This window comes from Melozone crissalis, unplaced genomic scaffold (genome assembly GCF_028551555.1).
Source record: "Melozone crissalis strain CALT ecotype California unplaced genomic scaffold, PUWL_Pcris_2 ptg000132l_1, whole genome shotgun sequence".
Lineage (NCBI taxonomy): Eukaryota > Metazoa > Chordata > Aves > Passeriformes > Passerellidae > Melozone > Melozone crissalis.
The window spans coordinates 5,416,175-5,432,228 of NW_026535905.1; the positions used below are offsets into that span (position 1 = coordinate 5,416,175).

At 50.2% G+C, this 16,054-nt stretch overlaps 1 protein-coding gene across 1 annotated transcript; it reads right to left on the reverse strand.

Annotated features, from left to right (window-relative positions):
• Positions 1–1,308: 1,308 nt before the first annotated feature.
• LOC128948553 (5-hydroxytryptamine receptor 7-like) lies at positions 1,309–11,305 on the reverse strand. Its single transcript, XM_054293314.1, has 3 exons — positions 11,201–11,305; positions 9,780–10,330; positions 1,309–3,008 (listed from the first exon to the last, which is right to left on the reverse strand). The coding sequence occupies exons 2-3, from the start codon at positions 10,289–10,291 to the stop codon at positions 2,237–2,239; spliced, it is 1,284 nt and encodes a 427-aa protein (XP_054149289.1). The 5' UTR covers positions 10,292–10,330; positions 11,201–11,305; the 3' UTR covers positions 1,309–2,236.
• Between the last annotated feature and the right edge of the window lie 4,749 nt (positions 11,306–16,054).

Sequence of the window (16,054 nt, forward strand, 5' to 3'; positions counted from 1 at the left end):
CAGAAAATAAGTGAAATAATGACCTTAGGCACAGCAATAAATACACTGCAGCAGCACAACCAGATTCTGTTGTGTGCTGGATGTGAAATGAGCTGTCTTGGGGCTCTCCACGCTGCCAAGACAGCCTGAATTAGCAGCTGGTCAGTTTTCATGCAGACAGCTCTGTCAGAAGGGCAGGGAAGGAGCTGAGGGAGGAAAGTGGAGCCTGCAGGAGCTTCATGTCCCCCTGGCAGGACAGAAGCTGTGACAGCTGCTGCTGAGATGTTGTGGCAGAGGAGATGCTGGCCTGGGGTGTTTTTTTTGGGAGAAAAAGAGGTTGGTTTTGTGAAGCAGGCCCTGAGATGGGCAGTCAGAGTGTGCCCTATGGACATGGTGTGTGGGACTCCAGTTCAGTCCTTTAGGATCATTCCTGATTATGTTCTCCTTCAAATCTCTGCTCTGTCTTAAAACATCTCCCTCTGGAAACAGCAGACAGCCTCCCCTGCTCCTCTGTGCGATTCTGAGCCCATCTGTGAGGACAGGAGCTCAGGGAACATCTGGGGACATTGCAGTGTCCAACCTCACAGTCCCTCAGGACATTCCCAGTGGGCTCGAGCCACTTCCCCTGCTGTCACCCACCCATCCAAACTGGAAATCTCACTGGGCATCCTGAGGAAAAGCAGCTCTAAAATGAGACAGGGGAGAAATGGCTGCTGAGAAGAGGCCAAATGAGAACAAAAAACACATCACAGGAGAAATACTGATTGCTAAGCCAAGCCCTGCCAGCAGTCAGCCAGGACATCCAACACCCAGCTCGGATATGGATGAAGGCCTCAGAGTTCCTGGTGGTGCCAGAGGTGGGACTGCACCACTCATGCCAGATAAAGCAAATCTGGAGTAAAAAGAGCACTACAAACAATTCTCCCTGAGCTTCTGAGCAGTCTGGCTTTGACAAAAAACCCCAGAGATGTTCAACTAGGACTCGAGCAGGCATCAACTACCTTGGAATTGTCCAAGGCCTGGTTGGACAGGGCTTGGGGCAACTTGGGATAGTGAAAAGTGTCCCTGCCCATGGTTTTTAAGATGATTTTTAAGGTTCTTTCCAACACAAACCACACTGGGATTTTATGATATTATGATCAAACAGGCAAAGGTTTGTGTGGCTGCAAATTTGACACTGCAAGGCTGATAATGAGGAAAGACAACTGCAGGAAAGCAACTCCCACCACCACAAAAAATAGTGAAGAGACACTTTGAAGTCAGAGGGACCAAAGATTCTACACCAAAATAAGGAAACCAAACCTTTTTTTTCTTATTTCTTTTTTTTTTTTTTTTAAGAAAAAGATAACATCATTCAGTGTATTTTTTCAAGCTTGCTGGACATCATACCGAAATACCGTAAATCTGTCAGGGAAATTATATGTTTTTTTTCTGTTGTCAACCAAAGCGTGCTTTTATGGAGTCAATTAGCCACAAATGATGAACACACGTCACTTGTCTGGGAATGAATTACAGTACAACCCAATAAACACATCTGGCTTTGCTCTCTGATCATTGCCCTGATGAGCAGGAGGCATCAAACTTCCCTATCCAACCATGAAGGAAACTCCGTGTTCGTTTGTGTTTCACCATCCAAATTCATCTCCTCCAAGTGCTGCAGTGCTACAATGTGGGGGGAACGGGGGCATTGGTATTTCTGCTCTGACGTGCAAACCTGGATGTGAGCTCAGGGTGTGAAATGCAATTACCTCAGGGAAAAGGGCTCGGATAAGCTGGGATGGCACAGAGGGCTTGGGTGTACAACGGAGCTGCTGTCAGATTCCACAGAGAAGTGCAGCCAGTGTTGTCTTTACACAGGATTTTGTGTGCCCTCCACAGACCTTAGAGCCCTTTTTGAAGGTGGAGAGCCACAGTCTTATCAAGTTTTTAGAGTTTTTTTCCGTTTGGTTGGTTGGCTGGGAGGGTTTATTTTCTTTTCCTTTTTTTTTTTTTAAACTTTTATAACAGATGGGTAAACTGAGGCACAGAAAGGTGGTGTGACTGGCCCAGTCATTGGTAGACCTTGAACCCCCCAGCTCTTGCTCCCACCTGGGACAGAGTGAGAAGGAAGGGCTGTTCCCAAAGTTCCCTCCACTTGTTCCCAGGTTGAGGGAAAGGACCATCACCCTCAGTGGCAATGTCTGGAGGGGCTGCAAGGTTCCTGCCAGCCCCTGGGAGGCCAGGGAAGCGAGGGCATGGAGAGGCAGGAGGTCAGGCACTACAGGATGCACTCGTGCCTCTCTGTGGCTTTCAGGGCCTCGTGCATGCTGGCGGCCGAGAGCCTCCTGTTGATGTTCCTGTACCTGCAGCGCAGCAGGTTCCAGAAGGTAGTCCTCAAATCCCTGTTGAAGAAGGCGTAGATGAGGGGGTTGATGAGGGAGTTGGTGTAACCCAGCCAGAGCAGAGTCCTCTCCAGCCTCAGGGGCATGCAGCTGCAGCGGATGCCACAGATGAACGGCCGCGCTGTGGACATCAGGAAGAAGGGCAGCCAGCAGAACGTGAAGGCCCCCACGATGATGCCGAGGGTCCTGGCGGCTTTCTGCTCCCTCTTGAAGATGGAAATGTTCTTGCGGTCCTGGCGGAGCAGCTTGGAGAGCGTGGCGCACTCCTCGGCGGCCTTGGTGCGGCGGGAGCTGTGGTGGGCGCGGGCGGAGGCCTCGAGGCAGTAGACGCCCTCGTCCTCGTAGTGCTTGGGGAAGTTCATGAAGCGGTGCTTCTCGGCGCTCACCTTGGCCGCCTGGTAGATGCGGCTGTACATCACCAGCATGACGGCCATGGGGATGTAGAAGGCCACCCCCGTGGAGTAGACGGTGTAGCCAAAGTCCTGGCTGATGAGGCACACCCGCTCCACCGTCACGTTCTGGGCCCAGCCGAAGAGCGGAGGGAGGGTGATGGAGGCCGACAGGAGCCACACGATGAAGACCATCTTGGCCATCAGCTTCCCGTTCTGCCTCACGGGGTAGGTCAGAGGCCGCGTGATGCCCAGGTACCTGCGGGGAGGAGAAGGAGTTGTCAGGGGTTAGGGGTGGGTGCTCTGAGGTGGTTTTCACTCCCTCTGAGGTGGTTTTCACTCTCTCTGATCAGCTGTGAGGGAATTTTGGCCCTCAGAGGGGGCAAGAAATGAATTCACCAAATTAAAATCTCCACAGGCATGGGATCTCTTAACTAAACACCACAGTTTATTCCTTGCTTTTTTGCAATCACCTCATGTGTGGAATCACAGAATGGTTTGGGTTGGAAAGACCTTAAAGGCCATCCCATTCCAACCCCATGCCATGAGCAGGGACACCTTCCACTATCCCAGGTTGCTCTAAGCCCTGACCAGCCTGGCCTTGGACATTTCCAGGGATGGGGTATCCATAACACGAGGTGTCATTGAACTGCTTAGTGCAGTCTGAACTCTGCATGATCTCCTGTGGAATAAAAATACTTTAAAAAGCCTCATGTTCAGGAATAAAAAATGCCTTAAGAATTTTATTTTTCCACTACAGAAATATTTCATTATTCTGCACAGAGAACATGCAACAGCTTCCAGCCATGGCACATAACTCACTCCAGAGTATTGCCCTTCCCAAGAAGACACCCAGGAGTGGGCTGGGTGATGCTCAGAGTGATGTGCCACAGGACTGATTCCAGATGAAAGGAATAACTCCTAGCAGTGTTTAATGGGAAGTGGGAAGCACTGCAGCCTTCTCTTATTTGTTGGTGAAGAAATACAACCTGCAGCTAAGATGGCCCCGGGAGACCAAGAAATAATCTTGCCTTTGGGGAAGATTTAAAGATGTGTCTGGATAAGCCCTGCAAGCAAAGTTGGAGAGTGGACGATGTTGTTTGGGGATAGTTTTGGGGCCCCTCATGGCAAGAAAGCCATTGAGGGGATGAGGAGTGTCCAGGGAAGGGAATGGAGCTGGGGAAGGGTCTGGAGCAGCAGGAATGGCTGAGGGAGCTGGGAAGGGGCTCAGCCTGGAGCAAAGGAGGCTCAGGGAGGACGTTGTGGCTCTGCACAACTCCCTGAAAGTTGTTGAACTCTGGAAACTCAAATAGGAATGACCTGAGTAGCTGGAGCCATCTGCTCACTTGCACAGCCAGGAGCTGCCAAAGTGATGGAATCCAGCTCTCCCTCAAGGGGAAAATGAGTGGAGTTTGGAGTAAGAGATCCCAAAACCACCTGGTGGCCCGCAGATCCCCCAGTCCTGACGCCTGGGGTTAGGAGTTACCTTGTAATTTTGCCTGAAAGGAGTTGGAGGCTGCACCCACCATCAGCTCCTGGTGGTGCCTGGGGTGTAAATGTGAACTATCCTGACTTTTTTTGGAGACATTTGTGTGATAAAGAAATTGTGTCAACTGTGAGTAAATTAGAATTGTAAAGCAATAAATCAAGGGGGGAGTTGGCTGCTGTCAGCCAACATTCCCCCTGGAAAACATCTGCCTGCTACTCAGCTCCAATCAATCCTGCACAAACCTCGAGCCACTCATATGGATTTCTGTTCTGTTACAGCCTTTTTGATTCCAATCTCCTGCTGCCAGGAATTTTTAGGCAGGAACACATCACCTCTTAACTTGTTCTTGGATGAAAGGTGTCACTCCAGAGGGGCAGTGAGAGCAGCAGCTCTATGAGGACTTTTTGCTAAAAGCTGAACAAAAATTTGGAAAATATCTGTGGAGAATTTTACCTCTGCTGTGTAATTTTTTCTCTGACAGTCAGTCTTAGTGTGTTAGGAGATTTTCTCTTCCCTGATTATTTTGCTTTTCCAGATCATCCCTCAAGATTAGAAGATGGAAATAAAATATAAAAAAATCTAATTTCTCCTCCCCTCCTGACTGCTAAATCAATTGAGAGACTAAATTCGTCTCCCCTGCCTCCCTGATAAAATTATTTTGAATTCATTCACTGAGTTGTTCTGTCCTTATTTTCCTCTGTATTCTTTTTTTGGATACTTCTAGGGATGTGAAGTGAGCTGGCCTTGGTGACAAGAACCAACTGAAATTCTCTATGTTTGGGGAATTCCAGGATGGTTTGGGTTGAATGGAACCTTCAAGATTATCCATTTCCAATGCCCTGCCATCTGCAGGGACACCTTCCACTATCCCAGGTGGCCCCAAGCCCATCCCACCTGGCCTTGGACATTGCAGGGATGGAGCATCCACAGCTTCCCTGGGCGCCCCAATCCCTCCTGATGGAGCCAAGCTGGGAGAAAACCCCGTTCTGCTCCTGCAATTCCCAAATTAACACCCAAAAATCACCCCTCTGGATATCCAAGCCAAGAACTTCACCAACAAATCCATGCTGTGTTGTGTGTCACCCTCTCTTACGCTATTACCAGGTTTCTTTGGAAGCTGATCCGCCTGGGATTTGCTGAAACTTCAAGGAATTTACGAGGGAAGCGCTCGGTGACGCGGTTTAATGAGCAGGCAAAGCTGACACATTTCATCCACTGCTGCTGGGGGAAACGGGGCCGTTTTCAGGTCTTTGTAATAATTCTGAAACGAGCAGGGAGCCCTCAAAATAGGGCAGCGTTTACAGGAGGCACGGTGGCGCTGGCAGGCAGTGGAATTTGAGTGGAATTCTCTCCCTTTGAAATTTTTTTAGCTTTTCTCTGTGTGTGTGTTGTGCTGTTAATCAAGTTTAGGGTAACCAGGTAGCAAAAGGCAGTTCCTAGGATTTGCAGGCGCTCAGTGTGGATTTGCAGGGCAGCCATTCATGCCAGCTGCAATAAATTCCTGCCACATCCCTGATCCTGCAGATCCTTTGGCTGTGGGGTGGGAGGTGTGCCCCAGGCTGGGCTGCACCAGCAAACCCCACAGATGAGCCAGTTCAGAGTGTTTGTTCTACATTCAGTGGGGATAATGGAATGGGTTGGTTTGGTTTGGTTTGGGTTGGGTTTGGTTGGGTTGGGTTGGGAGGGACCTTAAATCCCATCCAGTTCCTCTCCAGGGGCAGGGACACTTTCCACTGCCCCAGGTTGCTCCAAGCCCTATCCCACCTGGCCTTGGACACTTCCAGGGATCCAGGGGCAGCCACAGCTTCTCTGGGCACCCTGTGCCAGGCTCTCATCACCCTCACAGAGAACAATTCTTTCCCAGTACCCCATCTTTCTCTGCCCTTGCCCTGCCTTTACATTTTCCCTCTGTGGCTTCCCTGTAGGCCCCCTTCAATTTTTGGATCATTGTGCCAGGAATTAAATAATCAAAACAACCCAAACCTCCCTGAGGTGCCCCTTTCTCCATCCTGCAGCTGGTGAACTGGGAAAAGATGAATCTGAACTCACACATGGGGACAAATGAGCCCAGAATTAGGGCTCAGAATTAGGGTTTCCTCAACCCTACTGTTTTACCACAATTCCAAGCCTCCTCTGGAGCCAAAATGAGCTCACTCCCTGATTTCCAAATTAATGCCATTCCTGCCCCATCCTGCTGAAGGAGAGGAGGGAACAGAAGGCAGCTGGAGGTTGCTGCAGTGCCCTAAGTCAGAGCTGGTGCAGCATCCCAGGGATCCATCCCAGATACAGAGCAGGGATCTACCCAGCCTGCGCAACATTTGGATGAAGGACGTGGGAAAGGCAATCCAGCAAAATGCTCTGCAGTTTTTATCCCACTGACTTTGGGGAGGCATCCTTTTACTGAGGGTGACCCCAATTTGGAGCATAAAATCTGATTTTGGGTGGAAAATACTTGCCAGGGAAAGGGGAGAGCCCCAGCAGAGCTGCCTGGGAAATGGATGGAAAGTTTTTTTTCTCCACCAGGGATGCCAGAAGTGATGTGTGGGCTTTGGGGAGCTCCTTTTGTCAGCTTCTTGGCATTTTTATGGAGAGTTTTATCAAAGCTGAGCAGCCAAAAGAGGGGATTTTTTTTTTGTTGGTGGTTTGTTTTTGGTTTGTGACATTAAAAAATCTGCAACATTGGCAGGCTTTTACATAAGGAAAATATAAGAGGGAGATAGATGTTTCCAGCATTTTTCTTTTCTGATTTCAAAGGAAATCAATCAAATCTCTCTTCAGACAAGATTAGTTCTACCAGCTTCAACTGAGAGGCTTTTAGGAAGCCCTCAGCATTAATAATCAATAACAGCAGCCTACATTTTAATAGTCCTCATCATCCTGGGCAAAGCAAGTAGCTTTTCCATCTAAGCTAAGCAAAATATTGAGGACACTTCAGTCATCAATAAAAGCAGGGTCTCCTCCTTGGCAGGGACAGGCCTGACAGTGCTGACCAAGTTGGATTCAGGACAGAACAGAGGAAATATTTCTATTTCTGAGAAATACCAAGGCTTTTCATCTTCTTCCTCACAGGGCAGGAGGAGGAGCTGGTCCCCATCACTGGGGAAGGTTTGGGTTGTGCCTCACTGAAATAACAATTTAATCTCTTTTGGAGCAGGTTTTTCAGGCATTCTGCAAGCTCAGCTCTCGTGCTTTTGGGTTTTGGTTGTATCAGCACAGAAACTGAGAATTGTGATTTTGGAGATGTTTCCATCAAGAGTCAAATGAAAAATCCTGCCTGTCCCAGGCTCAGGGGGGAAGTGGAGATCCAGGCATGATCCTGGATCCTCAGTCCACCTCCACACACTGCCTGAGGGTGCTGGGTGGGTGTGGAGCAGGGACGCTGCACAGGATGCTGGAGACACTGCCCTGCGATGGTTCACACAACTCCCAGCCCGTTCCTGGGCATCCTTGAGTCCCCTCCTCCTCTGATATGCACCAGAGAACATCCCAATAATTCCCATTCCCTCCTCAAGCCCCAGCACAGACTGACCCTACAAGCCCCCTCCACTTGCCCTTGTCCTTCCTCCCACCCAGATCTGGATGGGCACAGCTGCGGGGATGGTCCAGTCCCTTCCTTCTGCTCAATCCTTGCTGGTTTTCTCCTTTCCCAGCTGGAAATATTCCAGGCAGTTGCCCTGCAACCACTCAACTTCCCCATCAGACCTGTGGTGTGGTGAGGATGAAATTCTGGGAGCAAACTGGTCATGGTGCAGTTCCTGTGCCAACACATGAGGGACAAGCCCAGGCCAGAAAATTCAGGCTCTTTGACAACCTCTTGGGACACAGCTTTTCCCTGCCTCCTTCCCAGGAAGGACAAAGTGACACCAAACTCAGGATGTTGTCCTTGGATATGGATCTGCTCCCTGGAGATGTGGTGGAGGAGTGGAACCCACAGCAAGGATTTTTTGGGGAAAGATCTCTCCTATTTGTGTGTGCGTTTGGAAAAGTCTTGCTCCAAGGGATGGGATTGGTTGGTTGGGAAAGGAGGGGAAGGAAAGAGGGAAAATAGGGAAGGGAAGAAGGAGGAAAGAAAAAGGAAAGGGGAAAAGATTGCATGTATCGGGGTTTTGGGGACTTGGGATCGGGTGGGGAGAGTTGTTGACATGCTTGGGCAAGGAGAAGTGGAAGGGGAAAGGGAAAAAGAGAAAAGGAAAAAAGGGAAAAGGGAAAAAGGGGAAAGGGAAGGGAAGGCAAGGCAAAAGGAAAAGAAAGGAGAAAAGAAAGAAGGAGAAGAAGAAGGAGAAGGAGAAGGAAAAGGAAAAGGAAAAGGAAAAGGAAAAGGAAAAGGAAAAGGAAAAGGAAAAGGAACATTTCAAGCAAAGCCGGTGTGGGTTGTGTGCAGCCACTTCCCTGCTCCTCACCCACCGGGAGGAAGCACTGACACATTTAATTCCTCTTTAATTCCTGCATTCCATCCCTTCCCTCACAGAGTCAGACTCCTGCCAGCTCTGAGCACACCTGCTATTTTTTTCCCCAGCCAGAAATTTATTAAAATAAAGCAAATTCAGCAGAAGAGCTGAACCTCCCTGTGGCCTGGCAGGGTTTTTTCTGTCACCAGCAGCTCTGAGCTGCCCAGGGCTGTGGATCTGCATCTCCCAGGGGAGCAGTGCCTGGTGGGGATGAAGGCTTTGGAGCAGGACTCTCTGCTGGCTTTCCTGGGGGGCATATCAAGCAGCAGCCGGATCCTCTCTGTTCTTTCTGCTTTGTCACCCGCTGTCACACCTGCAGAGGTGACCGGGGAGGTGGCACAGCTGTGAGGGCACATCTCAGACGTGGGATGTGTCCCTTCCCTGAGCTGCAGCTCCCAGAGCAGCCCAGCCCAGCCCAGAGCGACCCCCGGGCAGGCAGCGCACGTCAGCCCCGGCCCCCGGCTCGGCAGCGCCATGGCCCCGCTGACGCAGCTGCTAAAATTAGAGCCACCAAGGTGCTGACTTGGCCAAGCCTGGCCACTCTGCCAGGCAGGCTCTGCCTTTCCCTCCCAGCTCCAGGTGTGGGAGGTGAAGCCAGCAAATCCTCGCAAATGTGCTCACTGAGCTAAACCGGGGGGGTTTGGGATCTTGGGATGGGGTGTGGGGAGCTGCTGATATCCTTAGCTAAGGTGTGAGTCCAGGGAGCAGCACAGAATCCCACAGGATTGGCTGCCCTGGAACCTGGATTTCCAAAGTGCATCTGGGGTTTTTTTTTTTTTTTGATTTCTTGAATGGTTTCATGGCCCAGGCACCTTCCATGGAGAAGGTCAGGTGCTGTTCCTCAGGAACAATGAGAAGCAGCTGCCAAAGGGGGGAAGACTGAGGCGGTAACTTAGGGAAGCAACTTGAGAAAACACCCTGAGAAGCCCAGCTCTTCCAAAGGGAGCACTGGACTCCCACAGAAAACCCTCACCTCCTGCAAAAAACACCTCCAGGAGCACTGACCCAACCAGGAACGCCATCCTAGCAGCTCCCAACACCCGAAATACCAGATCCCACCTGAGCCCAGGGCACCAACCCGCCCCTGCCTCACCTGTCCACGCTGATGATGCACAGGGTCATGATGGAGGCGGTGCAGCACATCACGTCCATGGCGATGAAGACGTTGCAGAAGACCTTCCCAAAGAGCCACTCTCCCCCCACCAGGTCCGTGATGGTGACAAAGGGCATGACAGCAAAGGCCACCGACAGGTCGGCGGCGGCCAGGGACACCACCAGGTAGTTGGAGGGCTGCCGGAGCTTCTTGACGATGCACACGGAGATGATGACCAGCCCGTTGCCGGCGATGGTGGTGAGGATGATGATGGAGAGCACGGCCCCGATGACGACCTTCTCGGTGTCCCCATAGAGCAGGATCTCCTCGCCGCAGTCGGTGCCGTTGTTGGTGAGGTTGGAGGGCGGCAGCTCGGGCTCGGCTGGGGCGGGAGGTTCCTCAGTCATGAATGGATTCGGGAGCGCTTCCCGAGCCGGCCGCTGCTGCTCTGCGCTCTCCACCAGCAGAAGGTGCTGCTCCAGAAACCTCCTGGGGCTGGCCCTCAGCAGCATGCTCCGAGCTCGCCACCAGCGCTCCCCCAGCAGTGACACCTCCAGTGACAAACCAGAACATCTCGTCACAAAACAGGGCGAAGAAAATCCAATATCCCCTCATCCTCTCGCCCACCGTCACCACCCCCCTCCACCCCTCCGAGCTCTTGCTGCGGCTGCATCTCACGTGCCCGGCAGGAAGCCGCTTCCCAAGTCTCCTTAAGGACACGCATTTTCCCGGGGGATGCTTGGAGGCAGCCGCTCTCCACTTGGGAAGCAGCACCAAGGGCTCCCTGCAACATCTCCCCGCTCATCCATGTGCTGTTCCAGCAGAGAGAACGGCTCGTGGATCCCTGTGTGCTCCCTGCCGAGCTGTGCCTGCTGCTGTGGCACTTCTCCTCTGCATCCATACATTTAATCCCTTGCAGAGCCTCCTCTGTGCATGCGACAACACGAGCCACAGCACCAGCGTGGGCACAGCCCCCGCCCGCTGCATCCCCTGCCCGTGGCACACGCAAACTTCAAAGCCGGGACCGCAAATCCGCAAATCCCCGCTCCTGGCACGCAGTGGCCACGCTCGGGCTGTCGGTAGCCACGGCAGAGGATCGGTGGCATGCAGCACACCCAGGGTACCACGCACAGCCCAGGCATCCCAGCTCATTCCCGGAGCCTGAGCATCAGCACCACCTCCGAGAGCCGCGCTCCCACCCCCGGCATCCCACCCCTGCCATCCACAAGGAAACTTCAGGGCAAAGATCACCCCTGGATGCTCCGAGCATCGTGCATAAACCCGCATCCTCTTTTTTAAAAATTGTTGTTGTTGTTTTGTTTCTAACCCCATTTCCCCCTCGAAGTTTTGTTTCAATCCCAGCCGGATTGCGGCCCCTTCCTCCCCTTTTGCAGCATCCCCCGGGGGGTTCCCGGAGTTACCTGTGCCGAGGGGGTGAGACATCCTCCAGGCGAGCCCCTGCGAGCTCCGGGCGGGCGAGGAAGCAAAGAGCCACCCCCGGAGCATCCTTCTCCCCTCCCCGCCTCGCCGGTCCCTCCTACCGCCCTCCCCTCGCCTCTGCCGGGCAGGGACCCAGACGGTCCCCGGCTCCCTCCTCGGAGCCCCAGGGAGGAGCAAAGAGCGGGGCGGGGGGGTCCGGGCTGGGTCCCGCAGCGATGGGAGGGAGCGGGTGAGGATCTGGAGGGAAAGGCTGGAAGTTGAGGAGATGCCTTGGAGCGCTGAGAGGCAGGAGAAGCAGCGTGGAAGGCAGCAAGGAGGGCAGGCACGGGGAAAGGCGGCTTTCCTCGTGATTTTTTTTAAGGATTATTTTACAGGATACATTTTTTACAGTATTTTTAGGTTATTTTTCCCTCGCTCCGGGCATTTTTTCAGCCCTTCTGGGTTGTCCTCCGCGTTCCTTCAGCTCCACTCTGAGAGGAGCTGCAAACAGCCAAGGAGAAGCAGATCCCTAAAGATGAGCCTTTCCGAATCCTAGAAAAACTGATTTTTAAAAATACCCAAAAAACGGGGAAGAACACGGAGAGATCCACATGCACTCCCCTCCATGGGGACTTTGGAGCTGGGATCACTCTGATATTTACACCCAGGGCATCAATGTCAGTCCCAGTTTGCTCCTCCTGGGGTGGAAGATGCGGGGCAGAGCCATCTCCTGCATTGGCTGTTCCCAAGGATGATTCCCTCGGGAATTCATCCCTCGGGGGGACGGACAGTGCGGGGCCCACCCTGCATCCCTCGGGATGGGCTGGGAGGGGAGAGGATGTGGCTGTGGAGCTGTTGGCAAATTCGGGAAGCGATTCCCGAGCTTCTGCCCCAGCTGGAGCGAGGTGGGAATCTCATCCCAGGACACCCTGGAGGGCTGAGTCTGGGAGAAACACCTTGAAATCTCAGTGATGCCAAGCACTGCAGGGATTTTTGGGGCAGATGTTCCCGGCGAGATAGAAAAAAAAAAAAAAAAGGATTAAAAAAAAAGTGCATTTGCAAGGAAATCGCCGGTGAGCTAAAGCAGGGCTGTTAAAGCTGTGCTTAGCGCTGGGGTTCCTCCTTTGCTGCTCGAGCATCGCAGCGTGTGTGGGAGGCTGGTGAAAATAGCTTCCTCACCAGGCCAGGACGTGCTGGAGGAGCTCCGGGATTTTTTTTTTTTTTCCTTTTTTTTTCCATGCCAGGTGGGTTTTTTTCCCGGCCCCTCCAAAGCCGGGGTGGGATGGGGCTGATGCACAAACCCTGCAGGGGCTGGGGAGGAGAATTCTCTCAGATTTACAAAATACACCCAGAATTTCTGAGGAGGAAAAGGGGGATGTGCAGAACTCCCTGCTGCAGGAATCCTGCTGGATTCTGCAGTCTCCAAACCCAGACAAATTCAGGCAAGGAGAAAAACACCCCCTAAGGACCAGCTCAGGCAGTCTGGGGCCAGATGCCTGGAGGATTTCAGGGAAACAATCTGTGCCCGAGCCACAGATCTGCTCCCAGCCCTGGGAGAGGGGTTAGAGGTAGGATATGGGGTGGGGGAACAACCTGGAGAGGTTTTTTTCAGCCTGGAGGGGTTTTTCCAGCTTCCCTGGAGAGGATTTTCCAGCTTCCCTGAAGGGATTTTTCCAGCCTTGAAAGGTTTTTCCAGCTTCCCTGGAGGGGTTTTTCAGCCTGGAGAGATTTTTTTCAGCTTCCCTGAAAGGGTTTTCCAGCCTGGAAAGATTATTCCAGTTTCCCTGGAGGGGTTTTCAGCCTGGAGAGATTTTTCCAGCTTCTCTTGAGGGGTTTCTCATACTGGAGGGGTTTTTCCATCTTCCCTGGAGGGGTCTTTCATCCTAGAGGGTTTTTTTTCATCTTCCCTGGAGGGGTTTCTCATACTGGAAGGGTTTTTCCAGCTTCCCTGGAGGCTGCTTATGGGAGAACACCACTATGCACTAAGGAGAGACAGAAGGAGAATTTTTTCCTTGAGGCATCCTTTGGAAGCAGCTGGTTCATGCTCAGAGGTCAAGTTCATGTCCTGGCAGAGAGGAAGAAAGGAAGGAAGGAAGGAAGGAAGGAGAAAAGGTGATTTTAGACATGAGGAGTTTCCTGGGCTTCCTTTGCTCTGCCCTTCCAGGACTTTTGGCAGAGCCTCAAAATCCTGCAAAAGCTGCAGGGAACAGAATTGACCCCACTCTGTCTCATCTCAGCCCCATTTCTGTAGGATGAAACCTACAGCTTTTCCCTTTCTGACGTCCTGCAGCTCTGGGGACTCCAAAGGGGAGTTTCCCCCCATTTTTTCAGGGAAATGAGCTGCTCTCATAACTTGGGGAGCAAAAACAGGGGCAAAAAGTCACTCGTGGGACACTGACCAAGCAGCCAGAGGGCAAATTCCTTGCTTGGGTTGCTTTTGAGGAGGACAGAAGGGAAAATGCCAAATTTCATGTGAAGAAATAATTAAAATAATTATCATTCTTCTGGCTAAAACCCTCAGTGCAGCATTTCTCCAGCCCCAGGCCACGGTGACCTTGCTGAGACACTGCCTCTGGGGCGAGCTGGGAAGCACTAATTGCATTTAATGGTAATTAAGGAGAGGAAATGGCCAGCGTGCTTCAGCTCAGCACTCACTGGAGCTTTCTGCCTTTGGTTTGGAGGAGCAGGGATGATGCTGGAGCAAGGTGGGATCAACCCCAAGGAAGATCTTCCATGCAAAAAAAAAAAAAAAAAAAAAAATCAAGAAGCAGAAATCACAAAATAAAAAAGTTTCCTGCACCTGCAGAAGAAGAGAGGCAGCCAAAATCCTCCCAACACTTCAGTGCCCAGATCTATTATTCCATTTTCATGTACAAATGACTGTTTTATTAGCAATTAATTGTTAATATTGAGCCCTATTAAGTCTAATGGCGAGGTAATAGGCGCAGGTATTAATATGCAAATTTGGAGAAATCTCATTAATTCTGAGGTGTTTCCAGGTCCAGCATCTTCCCTGCAGCACAGATGTTGACATTTCTCCCTCCCAGATGGATAAAATGAATCCCTTGGCACTCTCAGCTTTTAAGGAGCATCTCTAAGGGTGGATTTTACCTGCAGGGAAATTTGGATGAGCAGTCCTGGGGTACCCAAGCTTCTCTGTGGATGCTGTGATCAGGAATAACAAAATCTGGGGAGTTTTAGTGACCCAAATCCCATCCCCTTCTCTCCATGGGCATCTCCTGCTTTCCCCCTGAGGCTCTCCCAAAACCAGCCCTGATGAGCATCAAGGAACATCTCCCTGGGATCACCCAGCAAACAAAATAAAGTGAATAAAGTGGTGGGAGCGTGGTACCCAAGAGAGGGTTGGATCTCCCAGAAATGAATCCCTTGCCCTGGGGTCCAATCCCATTAAATTTACCTGTAATTTTAAAATTTACATAAAATTTTTAAACTTACCCTTTAAATTTACCTGTAATTTAAAACACAGAGAGAGGATTTTGGGGTGTTTTTTTCTTGTTGGTCCTGCCTAAAATAGCAAAAAAAAAAAAAAAAGAAAAAAAAGAAACTTTTTTGTTGTTCTTAAAGGCTCCCAGTAAATTTTGCTGTTTGAGCAGGTGAGGAACAATTGGAAATGTCACAGGATAACAATCCAAAGGATTGTTAATAATTCATTGCCAATAATTCATCTCCAAAGGTGGATTTGCTGAAGAGAAGTGTTTTAATCCTGTTCCGTGCAGCCACACTCCCTCTGCTGGAGCCTGCACGGAAAGCAGGCAGCTTTTGGTGGAGATTTATGAATTTTGGTTACCTGGGAGAGCTCTCAGGGGTTTCTCCTTTCTCCATGTGCCCACGGGCTCCTCCCGATGTCCCGCACAGCTGGGACTGCCCTGGGGACGTGGGGATGAGCTGCAAGGGACACTTGGGATGAGGAGGTGGGAGAGAAGCCCCTGATAACAAACTTCTGTCCACAGCCCCTCCTGTCCACCCTGAAGCTGCCCTTGGTGGGTGCCAAAAGGATTTCCAGAGGGACTGGTGAAATTAGGGAAAAAAAAACCAACAATGGGAAAGAGTAAAAAAAAAAGAGGGGAAAAAAAGAGTGAAATAGGAAAGAGTGGGAAAAAAGTGATTTAGGTGAAGTCTCCAGCACAAAGACCTCAGCCATAGCTCAAGGCTGTGCTCACCCATTTGCCAGATTTTTATTGGTGATTTTATTTGTTATCCTTAGTGCTGGTGATTTATTCAAAGTGATGGAAGTGCAGCTTTTCCTCCTGCTGCTGTCCCAGAGGTTTGGAAGAGCCTGGTTGTAGGTTTGAGCAGTAAAAGAACAGATTTATTTTGGGGATTCAGATAGAGAGATCTCCCCTTTTGTGCCTGTGGTCACAAATTGTTGTGGTGGTCCCCAGGATGAGGTGAGAGATGAGAATTGACTCCAGGTTCTCAGAATATAATTATGATATGATATGATATGAATAAACTAATAAATACCAATTAATATAATTAAGATAATATGGATTATATATAATTAATATAAGATAATATTATTAATAAATTAATATATAACACAAAATATTCATTAATATTATATGTTACATATAATATTATATATTATATATGATATAATATATATGATATAATATATATTATATCATATATATTATATAATATATATTATATATATTATATAGTATATATGGTTATGATATGATATATGACATGATATACTAAAGCTACACTAAAGAAAGAGAAAGGATACATCAGAAAGCTAGAAAGGAATGAATAATAAAAACCTGTGACTGACCAGAGTCCTGACACAGCTGGACTGTGATTGGTCATTAATAAAAATGATTCACATGGAA